Below are 20,406 nucleotides of genomic sequence, written 5' to 3'. Positions count from 1 at the left end.
ACGTACTTGTCCCAGGGCTTTCATCAGATCAACTTCAAATTCAGATGAGTGTCATCACAACAAGATGGAGATAAAAAATGATTGAGGGATTTTTTTTTTATCACACCGTGTGACCGTGGCATGGCGTTAAAAATTGGTTACACGCCATCAAAACACGGGCATCTGTATCTCGGACATACATGTTCCAATCAAGTCCAAACTAGACATGTAAGACAATAGTCCCCGCCTGATGACATCTATGCATAAATGATGACTTAAAACCGCAGCGCCCCCTGGTGGCAACAGGAAATGTCTTGTTTTTTGCTTGTCTTACACTTGGATGAATTTCTCCTCATCCACTGACCTCAACCATGTCAAACTGTATCAAATGGGTCCCAAGACATTGACAATGAAGACATAAGATTACCGTGACTTTTCGTCAAACGCCATATGAATGGCGTGGCATTAAAGTTCATCAACTCGCCGTGAAACACGAAATTGCTGTAACTTCAGTGTTCATGATTCTATCTCTCTCAAACTACATGTGTGTAACAACAGCCCCCCCCTGAAGATATTCATATGGTTTTAAGAAATGGGCGTGGCAAAAAAACTGACCAGCGCCCCCTATAGGGCAACCCCGGCACTACGATGGCCGACATTTATACAAATCTATCGGGACATGTGTCGTTTCATAACAAACAAAAAAATATCTTGGATAGGTATGCTTGACCAAACAGGGAGGCCGCCATTTTGGATTAAGTGGCCATTTTTTTTCCATATTCCACATTTTTACTTGATGCACTTGTCCCAGGGCTTTCATCAGATTAACTTCAAATTAAGATCAGTGCCATCACAACAAGATGGAGATAAAAAGTGATTAAGAGATTGACCTTTCGTCACACCGTGTGACCGTGGCGTGGCGTCTTGAGTTTGATTAAACGCCATCAAAACACGAGGTTCTGTATCTCGGACATACATTGTCCAATCGAGTCCAAACTAGACATGTAAGACAAGGGTGCCATCCTGATGACATCTACACAGAAATTATGACTTGAAATTACAGCGCCCCCTGGTGGCTACAGGAAGTGACATGTTTTATACTTTGATGAACTGCTCCTGGCTGATTTACAATATACAGCTCAAATCAGATCAGTCAAGTCATTGAATCAAGGTCAGAATTGTGACATTTCCTCAAACCATGTAAACATTGATGTTTGGCGAAGGATCATCCTTCGCCAAAGGACACGATGTTTTCATAAGTCCACTGTGCATTGTCCTATCACTACCAAACTTCTGTCACATGATAAGAGTACAAACCTGAACAGCTCTATGTGTCAATATTTCCTCAGTGTCATAGCGCCACCTACTGATTCGCCAGGAAACAGGAAGTACTTTGTTAATCCACTCTGCATTATCCAACCGGCTCCAAACTACTGACCTATGATCACAATACTAATCTGAACAGCTCCACATATAAATATTAGTTCAGGGTCATAGCGCCACCTACTGATCAGTGTGAATATTAAGTTGTGTTAACATTGTCCGATTGACACAAAATTGCTCACGCTACATCAGAGCGCCTACATGAACAGATAAATAGATGTCTGTGCGTAATAATAGTGATGGCGCCACCTACTGGCAATCCTACTGCCGCAGAGCGCAAAACGCATTTATTGTGGAGAAGTGCATGCTCGATCGATGATGTGCGCTTGGTCATCGATCGCTCTCTCCACCGACCGCAACAGGCTTCAACGTGCGGGTGCTCGGGCCCGCAAGTGCTACAACGTAGCCCTAGTTAGGGCCCGAGCACCGAATGGTGAGAGGCCCTATTGAATCTGTAAGGATTTTTATTATTATTATTATTATTATTATTATTATTATTATTATTATTATTATTATTATTATTTCCCTTTGGGGGGCTTTTTCAGGGTCTAGACATGCTCAAAAAGTTATGAAACTTTGCAGGAAATTCAAGGTCTGCGGATATTTTAGTATTCTGGAGTAATTGGAATTGGGCGTGGCAAAATGGCTCTACAGCGCCCCCTGGAACCAGCCCCTAGGTTTCCACATAACGGATTTTCATCAAAATCTGGATATAGGTGTATCGTGACCAGTCATGAAAAAAAGTCTCATGGAGCATTATGAAAAACGCAACAGGAAGTCCGCCATTTTGCTTTTAGTGGCCATTTTGGCAATATCCCACATTTTTACTTTTACGTACTTGTCCCAGGGCTTTCATCAGATCAACTTCAAATTCAGATGAGTGTCATCACAACAAGATGGAGATAAAAAATGATTGAGGGATTTTTTTTTTATCACACCGTGTGACCGTGGCATGGCGTTAAAAATTGGTTACACGCCATCAAAACACGGGCATCTGTATCTCGGACATACATGTTCCAATCAAGTCCAAACTAGACATGTAAGACAATAGTCCCCGCCTGATGACATCTATGCATAAATGATGACTTAAAACCGCAGCGCCCCCTGGTGGCAACAGGAAATGTCTTGTTTTTTGCTTGTCTTACACTTGGATGAATTTCTCCTCATCCACTGACCTTAACCATGTCAAACTGTATCAAATGGGTCCCAAGACATTGACAATGAAGACATAAGATTACCGTGACTTTTCGTCAAACGCCATATGAATGGCGTGGCATTAAAGTTCATCAACTCGCCGTGAAACACGAAATTGCTGTAACTTCAGTGTTCATGATTCTATCTCTCTCAAACTACATGTGTGTAACAACAGCCCCCCCTGAAGATATTCATATGGTTTTAAGAAATGGGCGTGGCAAAAAAACTGACCAGCGCCCCCTATAGGGCAACCCCGGCACTACGATGGCCGACATTTATACAAATCTATCGGGACATGTGTCGTTTCATAACAAACAAAAAAATATCTTGGATAGGTATGCTTGACCAAACAGGGAGGCCGCCATTTTGGATTAAGTGGCCATTTTTTTTCCATATTCCACATTTTTACTTGATGCACTTGTCCCAGGGCTTTCATCAGATTAACTTCAAATTAAGATCAGTGCCATCACAACAAGATGGAGATAAAAAGTGATTAAGAGATTGACCTTTCGTCACACCGTGTGACCGTGGCGTGGCGTCTTGAGTTTGATTAAACGCCATCAAAACACGAGGTTCTGTATCTCGGACATACATTGTCCAATCGAGTCCAAACTAGACATGTAAGACAAGGGTGCCATCCTGATGACATCTACACAGAAATTATGACTTGAAATTACAGCGCCCCCTGGTGGCTACAGGAAGTGACATGTTTTATACTTTGATGAACTGCTCCTGGCTGATTTACAATATACAGCTCAAATCAGATCAGTCAAGTCATTAGATCATGGTCAGAATTGTGACGTTTCCTCAAACCGTGTAAACATTGATGTGCGGCGAAGGATTTTCCTTCGCCAAAGGACACGATGTTATCATAACTCCACTGTGCATTGTCCTATCACTACCAAACTTCTGTCACATGATAAGAGTACAAGCCTGAACAGCTCTATGTGTCAATATTTCCTCAGTGTCATAGCGCCACCTACTGATTCGCCAGGAAACAGGAAGTACTTTGTTAATCCACTCTGCATTATCCAACCGGCTCCAAACTACTGACCTATGATCACAATACTATTCTGAACAGCTCCACATATAAATATTAGTTCAGGGTCATAGCGCCACCTACTGATCAGTGTGAAAATTAAGTTGTGTTAACATTGTCCAATTGACACAAAATTGCTCACGCTACATCAGAGCGCCTACATGAACAGATATATATGTCTGTGCGTAATAATAGTGATGGCGCCACCTACTGGCAAACCAACTGCCGCAGAGCGCAAAACGCATTTAACGTGGAGAAGTGCATGCTCGATCGATGATGTGCGCTTGGTCATCGATCGCTCTCTCCACCGACCGCAACAGGCTTCAACGTGCGGGTGCTCGGGCCCGCAAGTGCTACAACGTAGCCCTAGTTTATTGTTATTTCCCTTGTAAATTCCTATTAGATTGAATATGTGATTTTAATAACTATAAACTTCAAGAGGAATCAAGGCTGGATTAAATTAAATCAGAACAAGCATCATCCTTCTTTAAATATCTGTATATTAAAATCACACAATATCTAACACCACACACAGACAACAGGCTGCAGCTGCTCTCAGGATTAAAGCCTGTTCCAGTCACTTTATGGATTTGAACCCTCGACTGGTTTTCTAGTGATGATGCTCCCACAGCTCCCACAGCTCCCAGCACGTGTCACTGGAGCCGCCGCTGTGTGTGAGTCAGCGGCGTCATCAGGATGAAACGTGTCAGGAAATCAACACTATCTACTCTGTGGCTGTGGAGCCGAGGGAATCCCGGCAGAGCCCAGATTACCGGACGCTAATCTGGGTTTCTAATCCAGAGGGACACGTCAGAGGAGCAAGGAGACACCTGGACCCGGCAGCTCCCTCATCATGAGATCCAGAATCTATCAGAGCTCTGCCAAAAGAACAATACACATTTGTCTGCTGACCTCGAACTTCTTGAGCTCCTCCTTGGCGCTGGTGTAGAGGACGCCGGCCGAGTCGGGGTCGGCGGCGGTGAACTCGGCGCTCTTCAGCCAGTCTTCAAACCGGGAGTAGTCGTCCAGGTACTTACACCAGAGACGCCAGGTCTCCTCGATCCTGACGAGAGACATTTCTCAAAGTTAAAACCTCAAAGCGTCACATCCAGTCCTGTCGATCTGATCTAATCCACACGTTCATTCTCTATTTGACACAAGCTCCAGTCCCGGCTTCATAGAACCACCAGCTGCTCACCTCATCCTCCTCTCCATGGACATGGCGCAGATGTTCCTCCAGCGCCGGTCCAGGCTCCGGCTGGTCTGCTGGATGGAGTCGTTCTCCGAGTCGGAGCCGCAGGCGTCGGCGTCGTGGAGCAGGACGTCGCACAGCGTCAGCACCGAGGTCACGCTCGCCGTGTGCTGCTCGATGTCCCGCTGCAGGTCCTGCAGGACGGACACAGGACAACACAATACTGTCAAACTGTGGATTCACACCATCGTCCACCAACAGGATGATGCACAAAGGAAAATGGGGAAGAACTTCAAGCAGTAGAAGATTAAAATGAATTAATAACAAGTTGCATTTTGACAGCTTCAGTAGAATATGTAATTTGTGGTTATGAGACGCTGACACAGAATAAAAGTTATTGTTTTGTAGATAAATTGTGCAAACTGTTAACACAACTATGAGATTGGGTCCCAGCTCAGTTTTAACACGTTCCCCAGTAGATTGTTCTTCCTTTTATGTCCCTCGAATGTCCCTCTGATGTCCCTGTGATGTCCCTGTGATGTCCCTGTGATGTCCCTGTGATGTCCCTTTGATGTCCCTGTGATGTCCCTGTGATGTCCTTCAGGTGTCCCTCTGATGTCCTTCAGGTGTCCTTCAGGTGTCCCTCTGATGTCCTTCAGGTGTCCCTCTGATGTCCCTCTGATGTCCCTCTGATGTCCCTCTGATGTCCCTCTGGTGTCCCTGTGATGTCCCTCTGATGTCCTTCAGGTGTCCCTCTGATGTCCCTCTGATGTCCCTCTGATGTCCCTCTGATGTCCCTGTGATGTCCCTGTGATGTCCCTGTGATGTCCCTTAGATGTCCCTGTGATGTCCCTGTGATGTCCCTGTGATGTCCCTCAGAATACCCTCTGGTGTCTCTCAGATGTCCCTGTGATGTCCCTCTGATGTCCCTCTGATGTCCCTGTGATGTCCCTGTGATGTCCCTGTGATGTCCCTCTGGTGTCACTCGGATGTCCCTGTGATGTCCCTGTGATGTCCCTGTGATGTCCCTGTGATGTCCCTCAGAATACCCTCTGGTTTCACTCAGATGTCCCTATGATGTCTATCGGATGTCCCTCTCATGTCCCTGTGATGTCCCTCAGATGTCCCTGTGATGTCCCTATGATGTCCCTGTGATGTCCCTGTGATGTCCCCGTGATGTCCCCTGTGTTGTCCCTGTGATGTCCCTGTGATGTCCCTCTGATGTCCCTCTGATGTCCCCCTGATGTCCCTCGGAGGACTGACGCCACTCTCGTCGTTTTCCCGCTTGTCCAGAGTGACCACTCTCTGTGTTGCCAGGCGACGTGTGAGGACTCCTTGGAGCTGTCACTCGTCCACTAATGGACGAGCTGAAGCCTCTTTCCTCTCAAATACAGACGTCCCGTCTCTTTCACTTCTCTCCAAAACTCTCTCAGGTTTTCATGTCTGTTATTTCTCTCTTCAGACGTGTGTCCTTCCTCCTCTTCCTCCTCTTCCTCCTCCTCCTCATCTCACTGTCCAAATTCAGACAGGAAATAAAATCCAATCGTCCAATTTGTCTGTCAGATCCTCTCCAGATCGAGACTTCTTTTAAAAGTCTGCTCACTCAGACGTGACCTTCATTCACGGCTCGAAAATCCATCATAAAACTAAAATAAGAAATATCTAGTTCACCTGCAGCCATGATGCATCACCATCAAATGAGTTTTATTACATCAAAAACAATATTCATGGTTATTGACAAGCCAACACCCAAAGACTTTGTTTAACAAATGCTGGTGGTTGGGGTCAACGTCTGCATTGAACAAAACCAGTTCTCGACCTTTAAGGATAAAAAATTTAACATCATTTGATTGATAATATATATTATATCAATATAAATCATGGTGGAATCATTGCAGTTTGTAGTTTCCTTCCTGCAGATCCACTTCCTCTCAAACCAACAACACTCCTCCTTTTGCCAAAGTAGCAGAACGAGCCACTCGTAATGGACCAAGAGGCTGAAGTCCATTTCCTCTTGTTTGGGGGGGGGGGGGGGGGGGGGGGGGGGGGGGGGGGGCACCCTGTGGAGTCTGGCTCTCAGTGCATGTGTGTGCCTGCTTCCTCCTTCACAAACAACCCCCCCCCCACCCCCTCCTCCGGCAGCGTGCTGAGAATCCACTCTGCAGCACGCGCTCCTCCACACTTCAGTTATTACTACAGGGTGTGTGTGTGTTTGTGTGTGTGTGTGTGTTTTTGGGGGGGGGGGGGGGTCAGGCTCTTAAACAGGCCTGTGGTGAGTCTCCATTCTGCTCAGTGCACATTTAAAGCTGCTTTTTACACCTGGTTCTTCTGGAAGATGACATTTTCTTTTTCTTTTTCTCTTTTACTGACGACTCTAATTGTTCTGTATGATAAAATATATGTTCGGTGAATCTCTCTAAAGAGCTTAATTTGTAAAGCACTTATATTGTCAAAGCAAAGTGCTTTACAAAAAGGATAAAATGATATAACATAACGATCAAATTAAATAAATTAACTTGGAGGAGCTCAAACCTCCACCAAGGCCCAACCGCCCGTTAAGAGATTCAGATTTCACTCATGAACACCTTTTTTAATTCAATTATTTTAAGAGGCTTGATTCAAATTGACTGATTCATTTCAACGAGATCCAAGAAATCAACGAAAATATCAAAACCTGTTCTATCTCAATATCCCTGTGTCTGCCCCCTGATCCAGATCCACACACAAAGTGAACGGGTTCCTCTTTGGGTCGAGACCCAACAGCTTTTGTGTTTTCATGCTGACAAACAATCAGATAAGATGAAAACAGAAGCTCCTCATAAACACATGTCTCCTGCTCACCTGCTGCTCGGCCAGTTTCCTCTGGATCTCGTCTCCGTGGCAGACGTGGTAGACCACCGGCCTGGAGAGCTGCTCCTCGATGCGAGACAGCCACGAGCGCAGGTTGCTCATGTTCTTGTCGAGCTGCTGCACCGTCACCAGCGTCTCCTTCAGCTTCCTCACCCTGCAGGAGGAAGAGCTCCACGTTAAGAGGTGCCACGTCACATTTCAACGAGAAGCGGGAAACATCTGAGTCCAGGGAAGAATCTGATATTAGATCTGACCCACCATGAAACCAGAGGCCTCAGGTCATTGAGCCATGAGTTGGTTTTAGTCAGATTTTAATACTTAAAATAACTGCTATCGTTCTCACGTATGACACAACAGGAGCATTTATGGTTGACCTACATCTGACTGAGAGCTGGGTGTTGTCTGAGAGAGAGCGAGAGCGAGCGAGAGAGAGAGAGAGAGAGAGCGAGAGAGCGAGAGAGAGACACTATCCACGCACACGCAGCTCCACACGCAGCAGCACAATGCAGAGAGGGTCACACACACCACCTGTGAGTGTGACTGAGAGGACTCCACCCAAAACACCTGTGTGTGTGTGTGTGTGTGTCTGTGTGTGTATGTGTGTGTGTGTGTGAGAGTGAGTGTGTGATTCAGGCTGAACTCAGGTGCAGCCAGTGTTCACTTTGCAGTTCTGTCATTGTCCTGAAACAAAAACACACCAATGTAAGTTGTGAGACTTCTGATTTATATTTCTACATAATAATATATGAATATCTGACGAGAACAGAAACAGATTAAACTGCACAAGCCCAGAAATCAACTAGTTGCTCATATCTCCAAAGCCCAGCCGCCCCTTAACTTCAATGAAGCTGCACCAGAACACACACACACTCATAGAAATCAGTCCACTTCATGTGCCTGATTGTTTTCATCGAGGTTTACTCTTGAGAAATTTACCAGAATGTAGAGAAACAAACTGCAGACGCTGCTTTTTACATCACATATAGACTGAGGAGGCACATCCTGGTGTTTGGAATGCTGGGACACATGCTACTGTCCAGATGCTGTCTCCAGATGCAGCTGCATGTGTTTGTGTGCATGTGTTTGTGTGCATGTGTTTGTGTGCATGTGTTTGTGTGCATGTGTTTGTGTGCATGCAGGTGCACGCTGGGGTTTTTCCTGCGTCTCCATCATGTGAGGACGTGGAAGTGGATGAGGGGGCGGAGAACAACACCAGTGACATCACAAACATGCTGCTGCTGCGACCGTGGACGACTCACAGCATCACACACACAAACACACACACACAGACACTCACAAACACACACACACAGACACTCACACACACACACACACACACTCACTCCTGCTGCCCACGCGGTCACAGAAACCAACACACACAACAAGACAACCGGATCTGAGCTCAATTTGCTCTGATGTGTCGTTGTGTGTCTGCCTACATGCCTGCACTGCACTGACAAAGCCTGGCCCATCCCCCTTCTCTCCTGCTCTACATCTCTCCTCCTCCTCCTCCTCCTCCTCCTGCTTCTTCTCCTCTTTATCACAATAAACCCCCCGATCTGCTTCCCATTCAGCTGCCGGCCTCCTCAGCCTCACGCCAGCCGGGCGCGAGAGGGCTAAGGGAGAGGTACTTACGGGCTGGTGAGGAGGCGACTCCGCAGCGATGGCTCATCCGCTGTAAAGAGCACTACCCCCCCCCACCCACTCCTCTTCCTCCTCTGCAGTCCCCTCCTCCTCCTTCCCTCTCTCCATACTCTCTCCTCCACAAGCATCTGGAACAGGTTCACTCGGGGACACGGAGTCACGAGCATCTTTATGAAACCTGACAGCAACTAAATAGGTTTCAAATAAAAGTCTTTGAGATGAAACGCTGAAGAAAAGTGAACAAGTGATGAATGTAAAAAGGCAAAATCCTTAAAAAAATTTAGAAAAAAGTAATTACTTTTAACAACAAACAAATTTAACCAACAGAACTTGATAAATCTCATATATAGTTTATTGCCTTTAGGTTTGCAGAAGGACACGTGTTTGTATTTGCTCACTTCAGCTTTACTCAGCAGGGTGACACGTACTGTACGAGCAGAAAATGAGATATTCAAGGTGTAAAATATCTGTAAAAGTATAAGAATATATCAAATATAGAATATCCGGTGACACCAGTGCAGACCTGCATCAACAGAGTCCACAACCGGGAACAAAGCCCCGGAGCTCATTGAAGTGAGTCCAGGTCTCGAGCAGATTCCAGGTGCAGCTTCTGGACCTCGGACATTATCGAAGCTGCAGACACACACACACCCAGCGGGAAACCTGCGCCTGGAGAAAAGTCCATCTGCCACCTCCCTCCATCACAGAGAAAGAGGCCGGGGGTCCAGAGCAATAAGTGCAGTAATAAATAACACGTCTGAAGGTCGACGCTGCAACAGGTGGAGGAGAAGATGGAGAAATCTAAACCTCTTTTCATAACGTGCTCCATGTGGTGAACTAATGGTTTCTGCTATATTCACGTTCAAGTGTCCGTTGTGTTAATGTTTGTTGTGGTTTCATTCATGGGCCACGAGGCCAACATGGAATTTATCTTTAAGTGAATCACTAAATACGTTTCCTGATTATTTATTTAAAGAGATAATTACTTATCAGCTGCTTAATTCATATCTTTTCATTTCTATTCCACCATTTTGCAGGATGTTCATTCATGCATTGTGTTTTCAGGTGTGTTAATAATAATAATAACTTTATATTATTAAATACAAGTTTTAAATGAAAACGTAACAGTGTGGATTTGTTTTAAGATCCTCGAATCACAGCATTATTTAAAATTGATTCAGACTCAAGGCTCCAAAGTGTTTCTCACAGAAAGGTTCTAACCCCAGTGTTATAGAACAGATGTTATATATTATATTATAATCTACTATATCTCTGTTTATGCTCCTTTGTAGGAAGATGTTCTCGCTGAGGAGATTAAAATCCAAACCCTCACACTCGGACCTGAATACTCAGATTCTCTCTCTCTCTCTCCATTTCACCATCCCTCCTTTTTACCATAAAAGCTCCACATCGTCCCCATGACGACCAGGAGTGGGACCACTTGAAAAGAGAGCGAGTCCATTAAACGCACACTTCTCTCTTTTATGTTGTTGTTAGAGCGCTCGACAACTCAACACTAAATTAATCTGCAAAAGCTCCACTTGAAATTAACGACTCGACAAACTGTAATTCAGACACAAAACACTGTAAAGAAGTAAATGTGCACATGTGCCAGGTGTGAGGAGACGGAGGAGGACGACAGGGGGGGGGGATTGTCTTTTAAAAGACGCCTGCCTCCCGTGCATCTTGCACTCAGACAATGAGGAGGGAGGATGGTGGCCCCCGGTGGCCCCCGGGGCCGAGGGCCCGTCGGCACAAAGGCTGGTGTCAGCAGCCGGCAGCTGCCGGGCCGGGGACGGAGCACCCGGTTGGTTTTGGGGACAAAGGCAGCGAGACAGTGTCAACGCTTCTAATCCCCGAGCAAGTCAGACCTCAGCCGTCATCTGACACAACTTAGTGATGCGAGACGCAGACAAAGGCCGAGGACACGACGGTCATCTCTGAGTCAGCTCCTCTCCACCGCCGCTCATCCACTGCCTCTGTCCAAACATGTGACTCAGAGCGGCAGGACTCCGGCACCGGGACCGACCACAGAACCGCAACTAAATCTGAGCCCTGTGTGATTCAGTGTGGTTCAAATGAGCCTCACGCCATCATGTGATGCTGTAGTGCTGAGTCCAAGACCGGAAATAAAGATGGACGTGGCTCGACTTCCTCCTGCTCCCAGGAAATGAAGCCAAAACATCTTGAATCCGAAGCAGCGATCGTGGGGGGGGGGGGGGGGGGGGGGGGGTATCAAACACGCTTGACCAATTGTGAGTCAGTCTCAGCTGTCAATCAGGACATCTCAACCACGATCATGACACATCGAATAACTAAGATCAAACTTATGTGTCCTACGATGCTTTTAGCTAACAAGTAGGCGGCATTCTGTGTCCAGCCACTAGGGGGCAAAAGCTTAACTTTTTGGGAGCAGTCATGTCGTCCATCTTTATTTACAGACTACGATCTGGATCACACGTTGGCAGAGTCGGACATGTTGGTTTCTAGAGGAAGATTCTCCACGGAGAAACAACAAAAAGACGAACCTGGATTGATCTGTCCAAAAATCCAAGAGGATTCTCCCTACCCTGTCTAGTGCCCCTGAGCAAGGCACCTTACTCCCCCAACATCTGCTCCCCGGGCGCCGTACATGGTCGCTCACTGCTCTGTGTGTCCTGCACCAGATGGGTCAAAAGCAGAGGTTAAATTTCCCTACCTGCATGAGTGTGCCTGTGCATGTCTGTGCATGTGTTTGGGACTAATAAATGCATCTTAATCTTAATCTTAATCTTCAGAAGATGATCGTGGTCGTGCTGAAGTGAAGGAAGACGTGAGACCAGCGAACATTGAGCAGCTGAAGGTCTACGAATACAACATGAGAACCAAAAATACTGTTTTCTATCAGCATAATATTTACTATGATTCGAAGCAAAGAAAAACAAAGTGCAGCAGTTATCAGCTCCTTGGTTTTAATCAGCTTCCTGCATCGCCAGCTCAGAGTAGTGGGTGGGGGGGCCTGGCTGGATTAGGGTGCTAGGCGGGGGGGTTAAGTGAAGGCCGAAGCCCACTGATCTACAAATCTACTTTCAGCCCTGTCTGCTACTTTTTACGCACACACACACACACACACACACACACACACACACACACACACACGCACTAACACACCCAACCACACACACACACCCACCCACACACACACACACACACCCAAACACACACGCACTAACACACACACGCACTAACACACACATACACACTTATATAAAGCAGAATTCTTGGTGTCATCTTGAATGATCTGATTTCATTGGTTCGTGCACCTGATGGTTTTGAGGTGTGTGATATGACGATGATGAAATCACTTCCTGGTCATGTTAAGCAGCTTGTGGGGACCCTCCCCCTGTTTATCAGCTTAGTGCCCCCCCCCCAGTCTGCATCAGGCCGAGCCTCCGATCTGTGGGCTCAGAATCAGATTCTAAATCAAAACCTCTGAAATGATAAGATTTGAGCCACCGAGTTCAAATCAAAACTCCTCTCAAAGCTTTGAATTCAAACTCCACAACGACACTGGTCTCCCAGTATGGACTCAGCAGCAGCCAGTGGATGTAACGGTCGTTAACGGCTTCCTGCAGACTGGGAATCAGAATCAGGCCTTTTCTGTGTCTCTGGTTTAAGAACAATGAAGATGAGAGAGTGACAGCTGCACATTCCATCACAGCCACGAGGCAGCGGCTCATTAACGGGCTTAGCCTCGTTACACTGCCCCCTCCCTGCTGTGTGTTTGTGTGTGTGTGTGTGTGGGGGGGGGGGTCTAATGTGCGTGATGCTCCCTCTTGATGAAGATGGACGACACTAACGACCCGTCAGCTGTGAAACTGACCCGAGGACCCACCCTCAGTTTCTGTTTCTACTTGTGAGATGTTCTGAAATCATTCTTGTCTCTAAGTTGGAGACGTCTGTCCCGAGCCGTCCCCATATGGCCGGTCTAAGTCTCTCATGGGGGATCAGTCACCATCCCCCCCCCCCCCCCCCCCCCCCCGCACTGGTCAGACCCACCAGGCTGTCCTGCTCCACCACGAGGAATCTGAGTAACTGACGGAGAGCGAGAGGAACCTGACTCTGGATCCTGAGATCAGCCTCCATCACGTTGACTCATCCAGAACACGAGAGTTAAACACCAATCAAACTGCAGCAGACAGAGAGAGGAAGGTTCTTATTGTGTCTGCAGCCTTTTGGGTTCAAGTCCCTGTTTTCAAACTAAAATATAAAGATGATGCTTTTAATTAAGTGAAGGTCAAATGCAAAGAGTAGAATCCTTCAGGAGTTACACACCTGGTATCAACATGTGGTTTTAGGGATCTGATCACATGACGTGAACACCAGGTGTGAACGGGGCCGTAGACCTTTCTCATCTCAATCAAGAGACTTCTTCAGTTTCAGAGATTCTTAGAATCTGCAGGTAAACACTAGAATAAAGTCTGAAAGAATATAATATAATAAGCAGATATATTTTGTTCTCCCTTCCTGTTTTAACGTTAAATCTAAATCTATAAATGCAAATTGTTTCTGCTTTGTTCATTCTGTGAAAAGGTGGTTTTCATATCAGCCATTGGAGCAGGTGAAAGGAAGAAGGATTTCACTTTTCACTATCTCAAACTCTGGCAGCAGGACGTGAACCCACCGCATTCAGAACATTGGACCAGCTGATGGTCTCATGTGTCTCTGTCCACGTCCAGCTTCTGTACGAGCACCTGTCGGTCACATTGCATGAAGCTGCTCTCGTCCAGATCAGGAGCAAAGTGGCACTAAGCTGCATCTGCATTTATGGATTAATAGAAATAATATCCCTCTATCCTCTGACGGCTCGGAGCCTTAATCTGCTGCAGCGGTGGATCAACAGCTGTGCTCTCTCTCTGTTTTACCCACAATGCACTGAGGAAGCTGCACGTGTTGAGACCAGAGTTCTGGCTTCAAGATATGTCTTGAAATCACAGAGAGAAGCAACAGGTTTTATGGGAAATCATCTAAACGTTGCTATAAATCCCTGATCGTAAAACACAACCAGAACTAAGAGAGGATCAAACCAACACAGCATCAAACAATGAAAGCTCATGAGACACCTGCCCACGCTCAGACCCCCCGAGGCCGCCTCCTCTCTCTGTGCCCTCTCCTCCTACCTGGACTGGATGTGGTCGAACAGATGCTGCCAGCGGTCGTTGATGTCCTTCAGCTTGTCGTTGATCTCCGTCCCCTTGGTCTTGTTGCTGGCGCTGATCAGTTGTTCTCCGAGCTGCTTCAGGTGCGTTTTGTTCTCACTGAAAAGGTTGATTTCCTCCATACAATCCTGAAGAAGAAGAAGAAGAAGAAGAAGAAGAAGAAGAAGAAGAGGAAGAAGAAGAAGAAGAAGAAGAAGAAGAAGAAGAAGAAGAAGAAGAAGAAGAAGAAGACATTAACAGCATGGTTTAATCTTAATGACTAAAGGGAACATAAATACAGATTTTATATAGTGAAACATTTAATGAAACTTAAAACACAGACTTTCAAATAATAATGTTGTTAGTTTTTCATGTTACATTTATATCCTAACAAATTACTACAATTAAAAAAGTAAAATTCACTTCATAAAACATTAAGATTCAAAGCTCAAAGGTTGAAAAGTGTTAAACCCCCTGCAGGGGCAATAAGTTGTTCGGGCCAGAGCTCTACTTCCCTCCATTCCCCCCCCTCATCCTCTCACACACACACACAGACACACACACACACACACACACTCACACCGTGACAAATGAAAGGGCCCTGAGTTGAACACAAAACAAACCCGCGTGGAGCTGACAACAGCTGTCGTCACTTTAACGACTCACAGCTCTTTGAAAAGCCCCCCCCCCCCCCCCGGACACACACACACACGCACACACACACATCGTCCAAACACACAGCAGCTCAGAGCTGAAAGCATGACACAGCAGAAAAAAAACTGTGTGTTTCAGTGATAAAGTTTGAAGAAGTTTGTTCAAAGACTCTGAAGTTTCACAATGAAGAATTGTGAAACTTCAATGGAGGCTTGAGAAATGCTTTTATATTTAATCATCATGCTCCTGCACAACTCCATTCATCCATCCAGCCATTATCATATTAATAGAGTTCATCCTTCAGGGGTCGCAGGAGAAGCTGGATCCCGGCTGATGTTGGCAGAGACACAGGGATCCCCAGGTCACCAGGTCACCAGGTCACCAGGATCATATCTGACCCAACATCATGATCACATTCACACCTGAGGTCATTATTCATGATTCATCGTCTGTCTCCAGGGTGACTCTGCGTCTTCGCTGCAGCCTCGTACCTTCTTGAGCTTCTCCACCATCTCCTCGATGTTGAGATCGGAGTTGTTGGGCAGCTTGTTCTCCATCTGCGTCAGCCACTCGCACAGCTCCTTGTTCTTCTCGTTGAAGATGATCCAGGCGTTCAGGCGGTCGGCGATCTCCTGTTTACGCAGAGACACCTGAGGGTCGCAGGGCGGAAGGGAAACGAGCGTTAGCACTTTGAGACGCTCAGGTACTGTGTGTGTGCACGTCTCATGGCTGAACAACTTTTTAAATTCACCACTACTCCAGAGAAACACAGAAGAGAAACTCTCTGACAGAGGAACGTGAAGAACAGTGAGATCACCTTCCCTTCCCCCAAACTCATTTTCATACAAAAGCTCCTCTCGGCTCATTTCAACTTTTCTCCTCCGTCACCATCTGTTCCCTCGTTCACACAATGACCCCCCCCCCCCCCCCCCCCCCAGACCTGTGGCTCTCTCTCTGTTAACACCCAATAAGATTTACTCACTTCACTCCACATTCAAGGACCAGACTTTTAACACTAACAACTGGAAAACCCACCAAAAGGCCACGATGCAGATCAACTTCTGATTGAATTAGAAAAGTCGGAGTTTCTGCTTTGAGCCTTTTGGCCTCAGAGCAAACTTTGAACTTCTGAGCTGTCGACTGACAACACACAGTGAGTGACAGCTCAGGCTGCTGGTTCCATGTGTCCGTGCTTCACCTTCTTCAAACTAACATGTCGGAGCTTTGACAGAAGAAACACAACAAGTCCACAGGTAGAAAGTGTGATGACGTGTTTCTGCTCTTCCAAAAATTCCATCTTAACTCCTGAAATGACTTCCTCGTGGAGACTTAACTTCATTTGTCTCAAACCAGATTAACATTTCAACTGAGAGTGTTCACTTGACTCACACTGTGAAGCTCCATCCACAGAGTTACATGTGAAATCATGGGGGAGATGCTTGAGTTTCCAAAGTTTCAACAAGTTTAAATAAAGAACCAGAACCAGCTGATGAACAGTTTGAGTTTTGCTGCCTCAGAGGAAAAGGGTCACCAGTGTCATGTTCCCTCAATCTGCACTTTGAATGAATCTCTGCACCTTCAGATGATTGTTCTTGTTGAATTTGATTCTACACACCAGAAAAACATATTTACATTCAAATATAAGCTTCTTAAAATGTTTTTAAGTAAAGGAGGTGAAAACACTCTCTAGTTCACACTGTGGTTCTCTGTTTGTTAAAGCAAAACATGACAGAGTTAACTTCTGTGGCATTTTTAACATTCAGTAAATCAACATCTCTACAAATCTAGTGAGGAAACCACGGAGCAGAGCAAAGTGAAGACGTTCCTGTGAGTGTTTAACTCATAAAGAATAAAGGTGATAAAGCAGAAGCAGCTTGAAGTCAGGTTTCACCTTGAGGCACAGCTCCTCCCACTGGCAGTGCAGGTGCTCCACCTGCTCCTGCAGCAGCAGGACGTCCTCTGCGATGATGTACTGGGACAGATCCGTCTTCATGGTGCTCAGCTCCGTCAGGCTCTGGGCCCAGTCCTCCAGGGAGTCCTCGTTCTCCTGCATACCATCGCACAGGGAGCACCACAACAGACTGTCAGAGACCCCCTCCACCGCGTCGCTCGCCCACAGCTACTCCCGGACACTGCCGGCCCCCTTTCTCTCTCTCTCTGCCCCTCACTACTCTCTCTCTCTCTCTCTCTCTCTTGTTCTCCACGCCCAGAGAGAGAGAGAGGATTAAGGGAACTGAAGGCCGGCCGGGGGAGGGGTGGGCAGCAGGGGAGGGGGGGTGGAGGATAAAGGCTCTGATGGGTCGGGGGGGCTGAGCTGTGAGTAAAACTGGATTCCAACTTGGCTTTGAAACTTTGAGTGATGTCCTTCCCTCGTCCAACTGCCTGAAGGCTCAGTGTGTGTGTGTGTGTGTGTGTGTTTGTTGTTACTGTTCAAACACTTGTTTACTTTACTACTCATTTATTCTACTCATCACAGCCTGTGAGTTTCTGCAGGTTTAGTTTACTCGTGTCTGTGTTTGCAGACGCACCTTGATGACACTCTGGTTCCTCTGCAGCTCCTCGTCCCACTGGGGAATCATCTGGTTCACCAGGGTCTTCAGGTCCTTCAGCTGCAGCTCGCTGTGGCCCAGTCCGGCCTGGCAGTGCTCCCAGTTCTGAGACACACAGAGAAGCAAGTTAGAATCCCACTGAACCGATCACTGCAACAGGCTTTTAAAACAAACAGAGAACGATTGCATCTCTTTGTCTTTTGCTTCTTAATTCACGTCTTCTGTCCTGAATTAAATCTGATATTGGATTAACTTGGCTGCTCGGGGGGGAGCAGGGGACAGATGGAGGACGGAGCTTCCAGATGTCTCCAAAGTCAATGAGTTGAAAATAAAAAACTAAGACAAATCACATCGAGCTGCAGCAGCGAGGAAGACACAGGAGTCGTTTGAATTAATTCAATTTAAATTAAGAAAATGTTGAGTTTATGAGTTTTTTTTTAAATTTGTATGTGTCAAATCTGATGTTAACCTTTGAGTCTGTGAAATAAACTTGATTTTACATATTCTGTCTGAATCCGGTTCCGTTCACACTTGGTTTAACATCTGTCCTGAGTGATCGGATCACAAGTGGACACACAAGTTCACACCAGGTTTTAAAATGTGTCCTCTGATTGGGATTGGATCTCACTTCCTTCTCTAATAAATAATAATCCTGTACGTCATCAGTGTTTTGCTCAGTCTGAGTTTACAGATGTGTCCAAAGTCACAGCAGCTGATGCTCTAGAGATGCTCCAGATGGTTTCAGTCCTTCTCTGAACTCCAGAGATGCTCCAGACCTTCTAAAGACATTCCAAAGTGGCCCAGTACCTTGACGATGTCTTCGGTGAGGTCCACCCTCCGGCCCAGCTGAGACTGGAGGCTGTCCCACTCCTCCTGCAGGGTCCCCAGCTCCGTCTGCAGCTGAGTCTGGGTCTCCTCGTCCCCCATGGCAAAGAGCTGCCGGCCGACCTCCAGCGTGTGGATGAAACTGCACTGATACCTCTGGAAGAGCAGCTCCGTGTGCTGAGGAGGAGGAGGAGGAGGAGGAGGAGGAGGAGGAGGAGGAGACACCGAGTTCAACAGGAAACCACATTTAGATAAAAATCAGACGAACTATCTGTGGTTTAAACGTCTGAACCTTCACTGATGAGCTTCTATCAACAGGAGAAAGAACGTTAACTTCAGCTTCATTCAGTCCAAATCTCCTCAGCCTCCTTTCATCATCATCAAAGACTCAAACAATCTCATCTCTTTCTTTTCAGGGAAACTCAATCAACAGATCTCTGAATCTTTAATGAGCCTTTGAGCTTCTGGTTTCTCTCTGTTTGTGTCTGTGGAGACGACTCGTCTCAATCTGAATAAAACAATCCGTGAATATCAACTCTCTGCAGGGAACTGTTACACGTTTGGGTTTGTAAAAGTCTGGAAATTAGAAGTTAAGTAAGTAAGTGCAGTTTTGACTGTGTAATTATGGAATATAACTATTTCTGAGAGAAATCTTGTATTTGGATTAAATTAAATATACACAAAAACTCCAGATTTAACGCTCTGATGCACCCGCGTCTAAATCAAGATTTCTAGATCTTTATTAATATGTTAATGATAATACACACTGGTATAATGCTACATTACAGCCAGCAAAAAGTATACTTAAATAAAAAATTTAGAAAATGCCCCCCAGAGGGTTAAAGTTAGCTAAATAATAAATAATGACTGAGTTCTGGTTCCCACCTGCAGGTCTCTCAGCGAGCGCCTGAGCTGCTGCAGGCTGCAGCGGGGGGGCCCAGTGGGGGGGAGGAGGGCATGCGTGTCCGACAGGAACTTCTGCAGCTTCTTCAGGCTGTGGTTGTACTGGTGCCAGTGCCTCACCAGCCCCTCCACCAGGGAGCGCCGCTGGTCGGCCCGCTGCACCGCCCCCTGCCAGTGCTCCCTGAGCTGGGCCAGCTTCAGGATGAAGTCACTCCTGAAAACACGGAGACATCGTGAGTTTGACCTTCTAGTGGCAGGAGATGAGAAGTCAATAACGATGCAGCCTCTGGAGACCATGAACATCTGAAGGAAACATTCTCTTTGAACTCAAACACTGAATCAACAGCAGCTGAAAGCAAAGAAGATTCAATCACAGTTTGACCTTTTGACCTCCTGAGATCAAAAATAAAAGCTCCGGTTCTTCCTCTCTCTACATAGAGGAGACGCTTGATGACTCATTCACACCTGGTTTGGTGTGAAAGAGTCAGAAAGAGTCGGTCAGACCAATCAGAGTCCAGTACAGTTAGACTCCGCCCACGTAGTGATGACCACAGGACGTAAGTATTCAGTCAGTTTCCAGTTGAAACCACATCTGGGATCAGATGAACCTCTGGAGCTGCAGGTTACCTGTCGTCCAGCTCTCCTCTCTGCAGCAGGTGCAGAGCTTCAGTGATGACCGAGTGGAGGATCTGGTGACCGGTGGACAGCTCGGCCTGGAACCGCTGAAACACACCAGGAGACACGGGTCACGTCTCAGGGATTCTCCACCTCCACGAGGAAGGGCATGTTTTCACCCGGGTATCCATTTGTTTGTTGGCAGGATTACACAAAGTCTACTGAACAGATTTCCATCAGACATTTATCAACGAGCATCTGGACCAAGGAGCAGATCCAGGATCAGTGCGTGATGTGGCTCAGCTTGAAAGTAAGGGGACCATTGGACGGAGGTCAGGGCTCCACAGAGGGACAGCGGAGTGTCGGTGAGTCTGCTACTCGTGTTCGATACCTTGTGTGTGC

General features: G+C 46.5%; 2 protein-coding genes across 2 annotated transcripts in view; one reads left to right on the top strand and one right to left on the bottom strand.

Moving 5' to 3' along the window:
- The window catches only part of LOC128450987 (nesprin-2), a 54,235-nt gene extending 34,747 nt beyond the window's left edge, over positions 1-19,488 (bottom strand). Inside the window, exons 1-9 of the mRNA XM_053434756.1 lie at positions 19,372-19,488; positions 18,469-18,663; positions 17,641-17,766; positions 17,004-17,159; positions 15,604-15,762; positions 14,441-14,607; positions 7,629-7,791; positions 4,794-4,981; positions 4,508-4,658 (exon numbers count right to left, since the gene is read on the bottom strand). Of these exons, the coding sequence (XP_053290731.1) occupies positions 4,508-4,658; positions 4,794-4,981; positions 7,629-7,791; positions 14,441-14,607; positions 15,604-15,762; positions 17,004-17,159; positions 17,641-17,766; positions 18,469-18,588 (1,230 nt within the window). The 5' untranslated portion in view covers positions 18,589-18,663; positions 19,372-19,488. The remainder of the gene's footprint in view (positions 1-4,507; positions 4,659-4,793; positions 4,982-7,628; positions 7,792-14,440; positions 14,608-15,603; positions 15,763-17,003; positions 17,160-17,640; positions 17,767-18,468; positions 18,664-19,371) is intronic.
- The window catches only part of LOC128450900 (E3 ubiquitin-protein ligase TRIM35), a 454,970-nt gene that overhangs the window by 115,678 nt on the left and 318,886 nt on the right, over positions 1-20,406 (top strand). The gene's annotated exons all lie outside the window — the stretch shown is intronic.

The sequence above is a fragment of the Pleuronectes platessa genome, chromosome 11 (genome assembly GCF_947347685.1).
Source record: "Pleuronectes platessa chromosome 11, fPlePla1.1, whole genome shotgun sequence".
Taxonomy (NCBI): Eukaryota; Metazoa; Chordata; class Actinopteri; order Pleuronectiformes; family Pleuronectidae; genus Pleuronectes; species Pleuronectes platessa.
The sequence above is the reverse complement of the archived record's forward strand: the minus strand, read 5'-3'. Positions and strand labels throughout refer to the sequence as shown.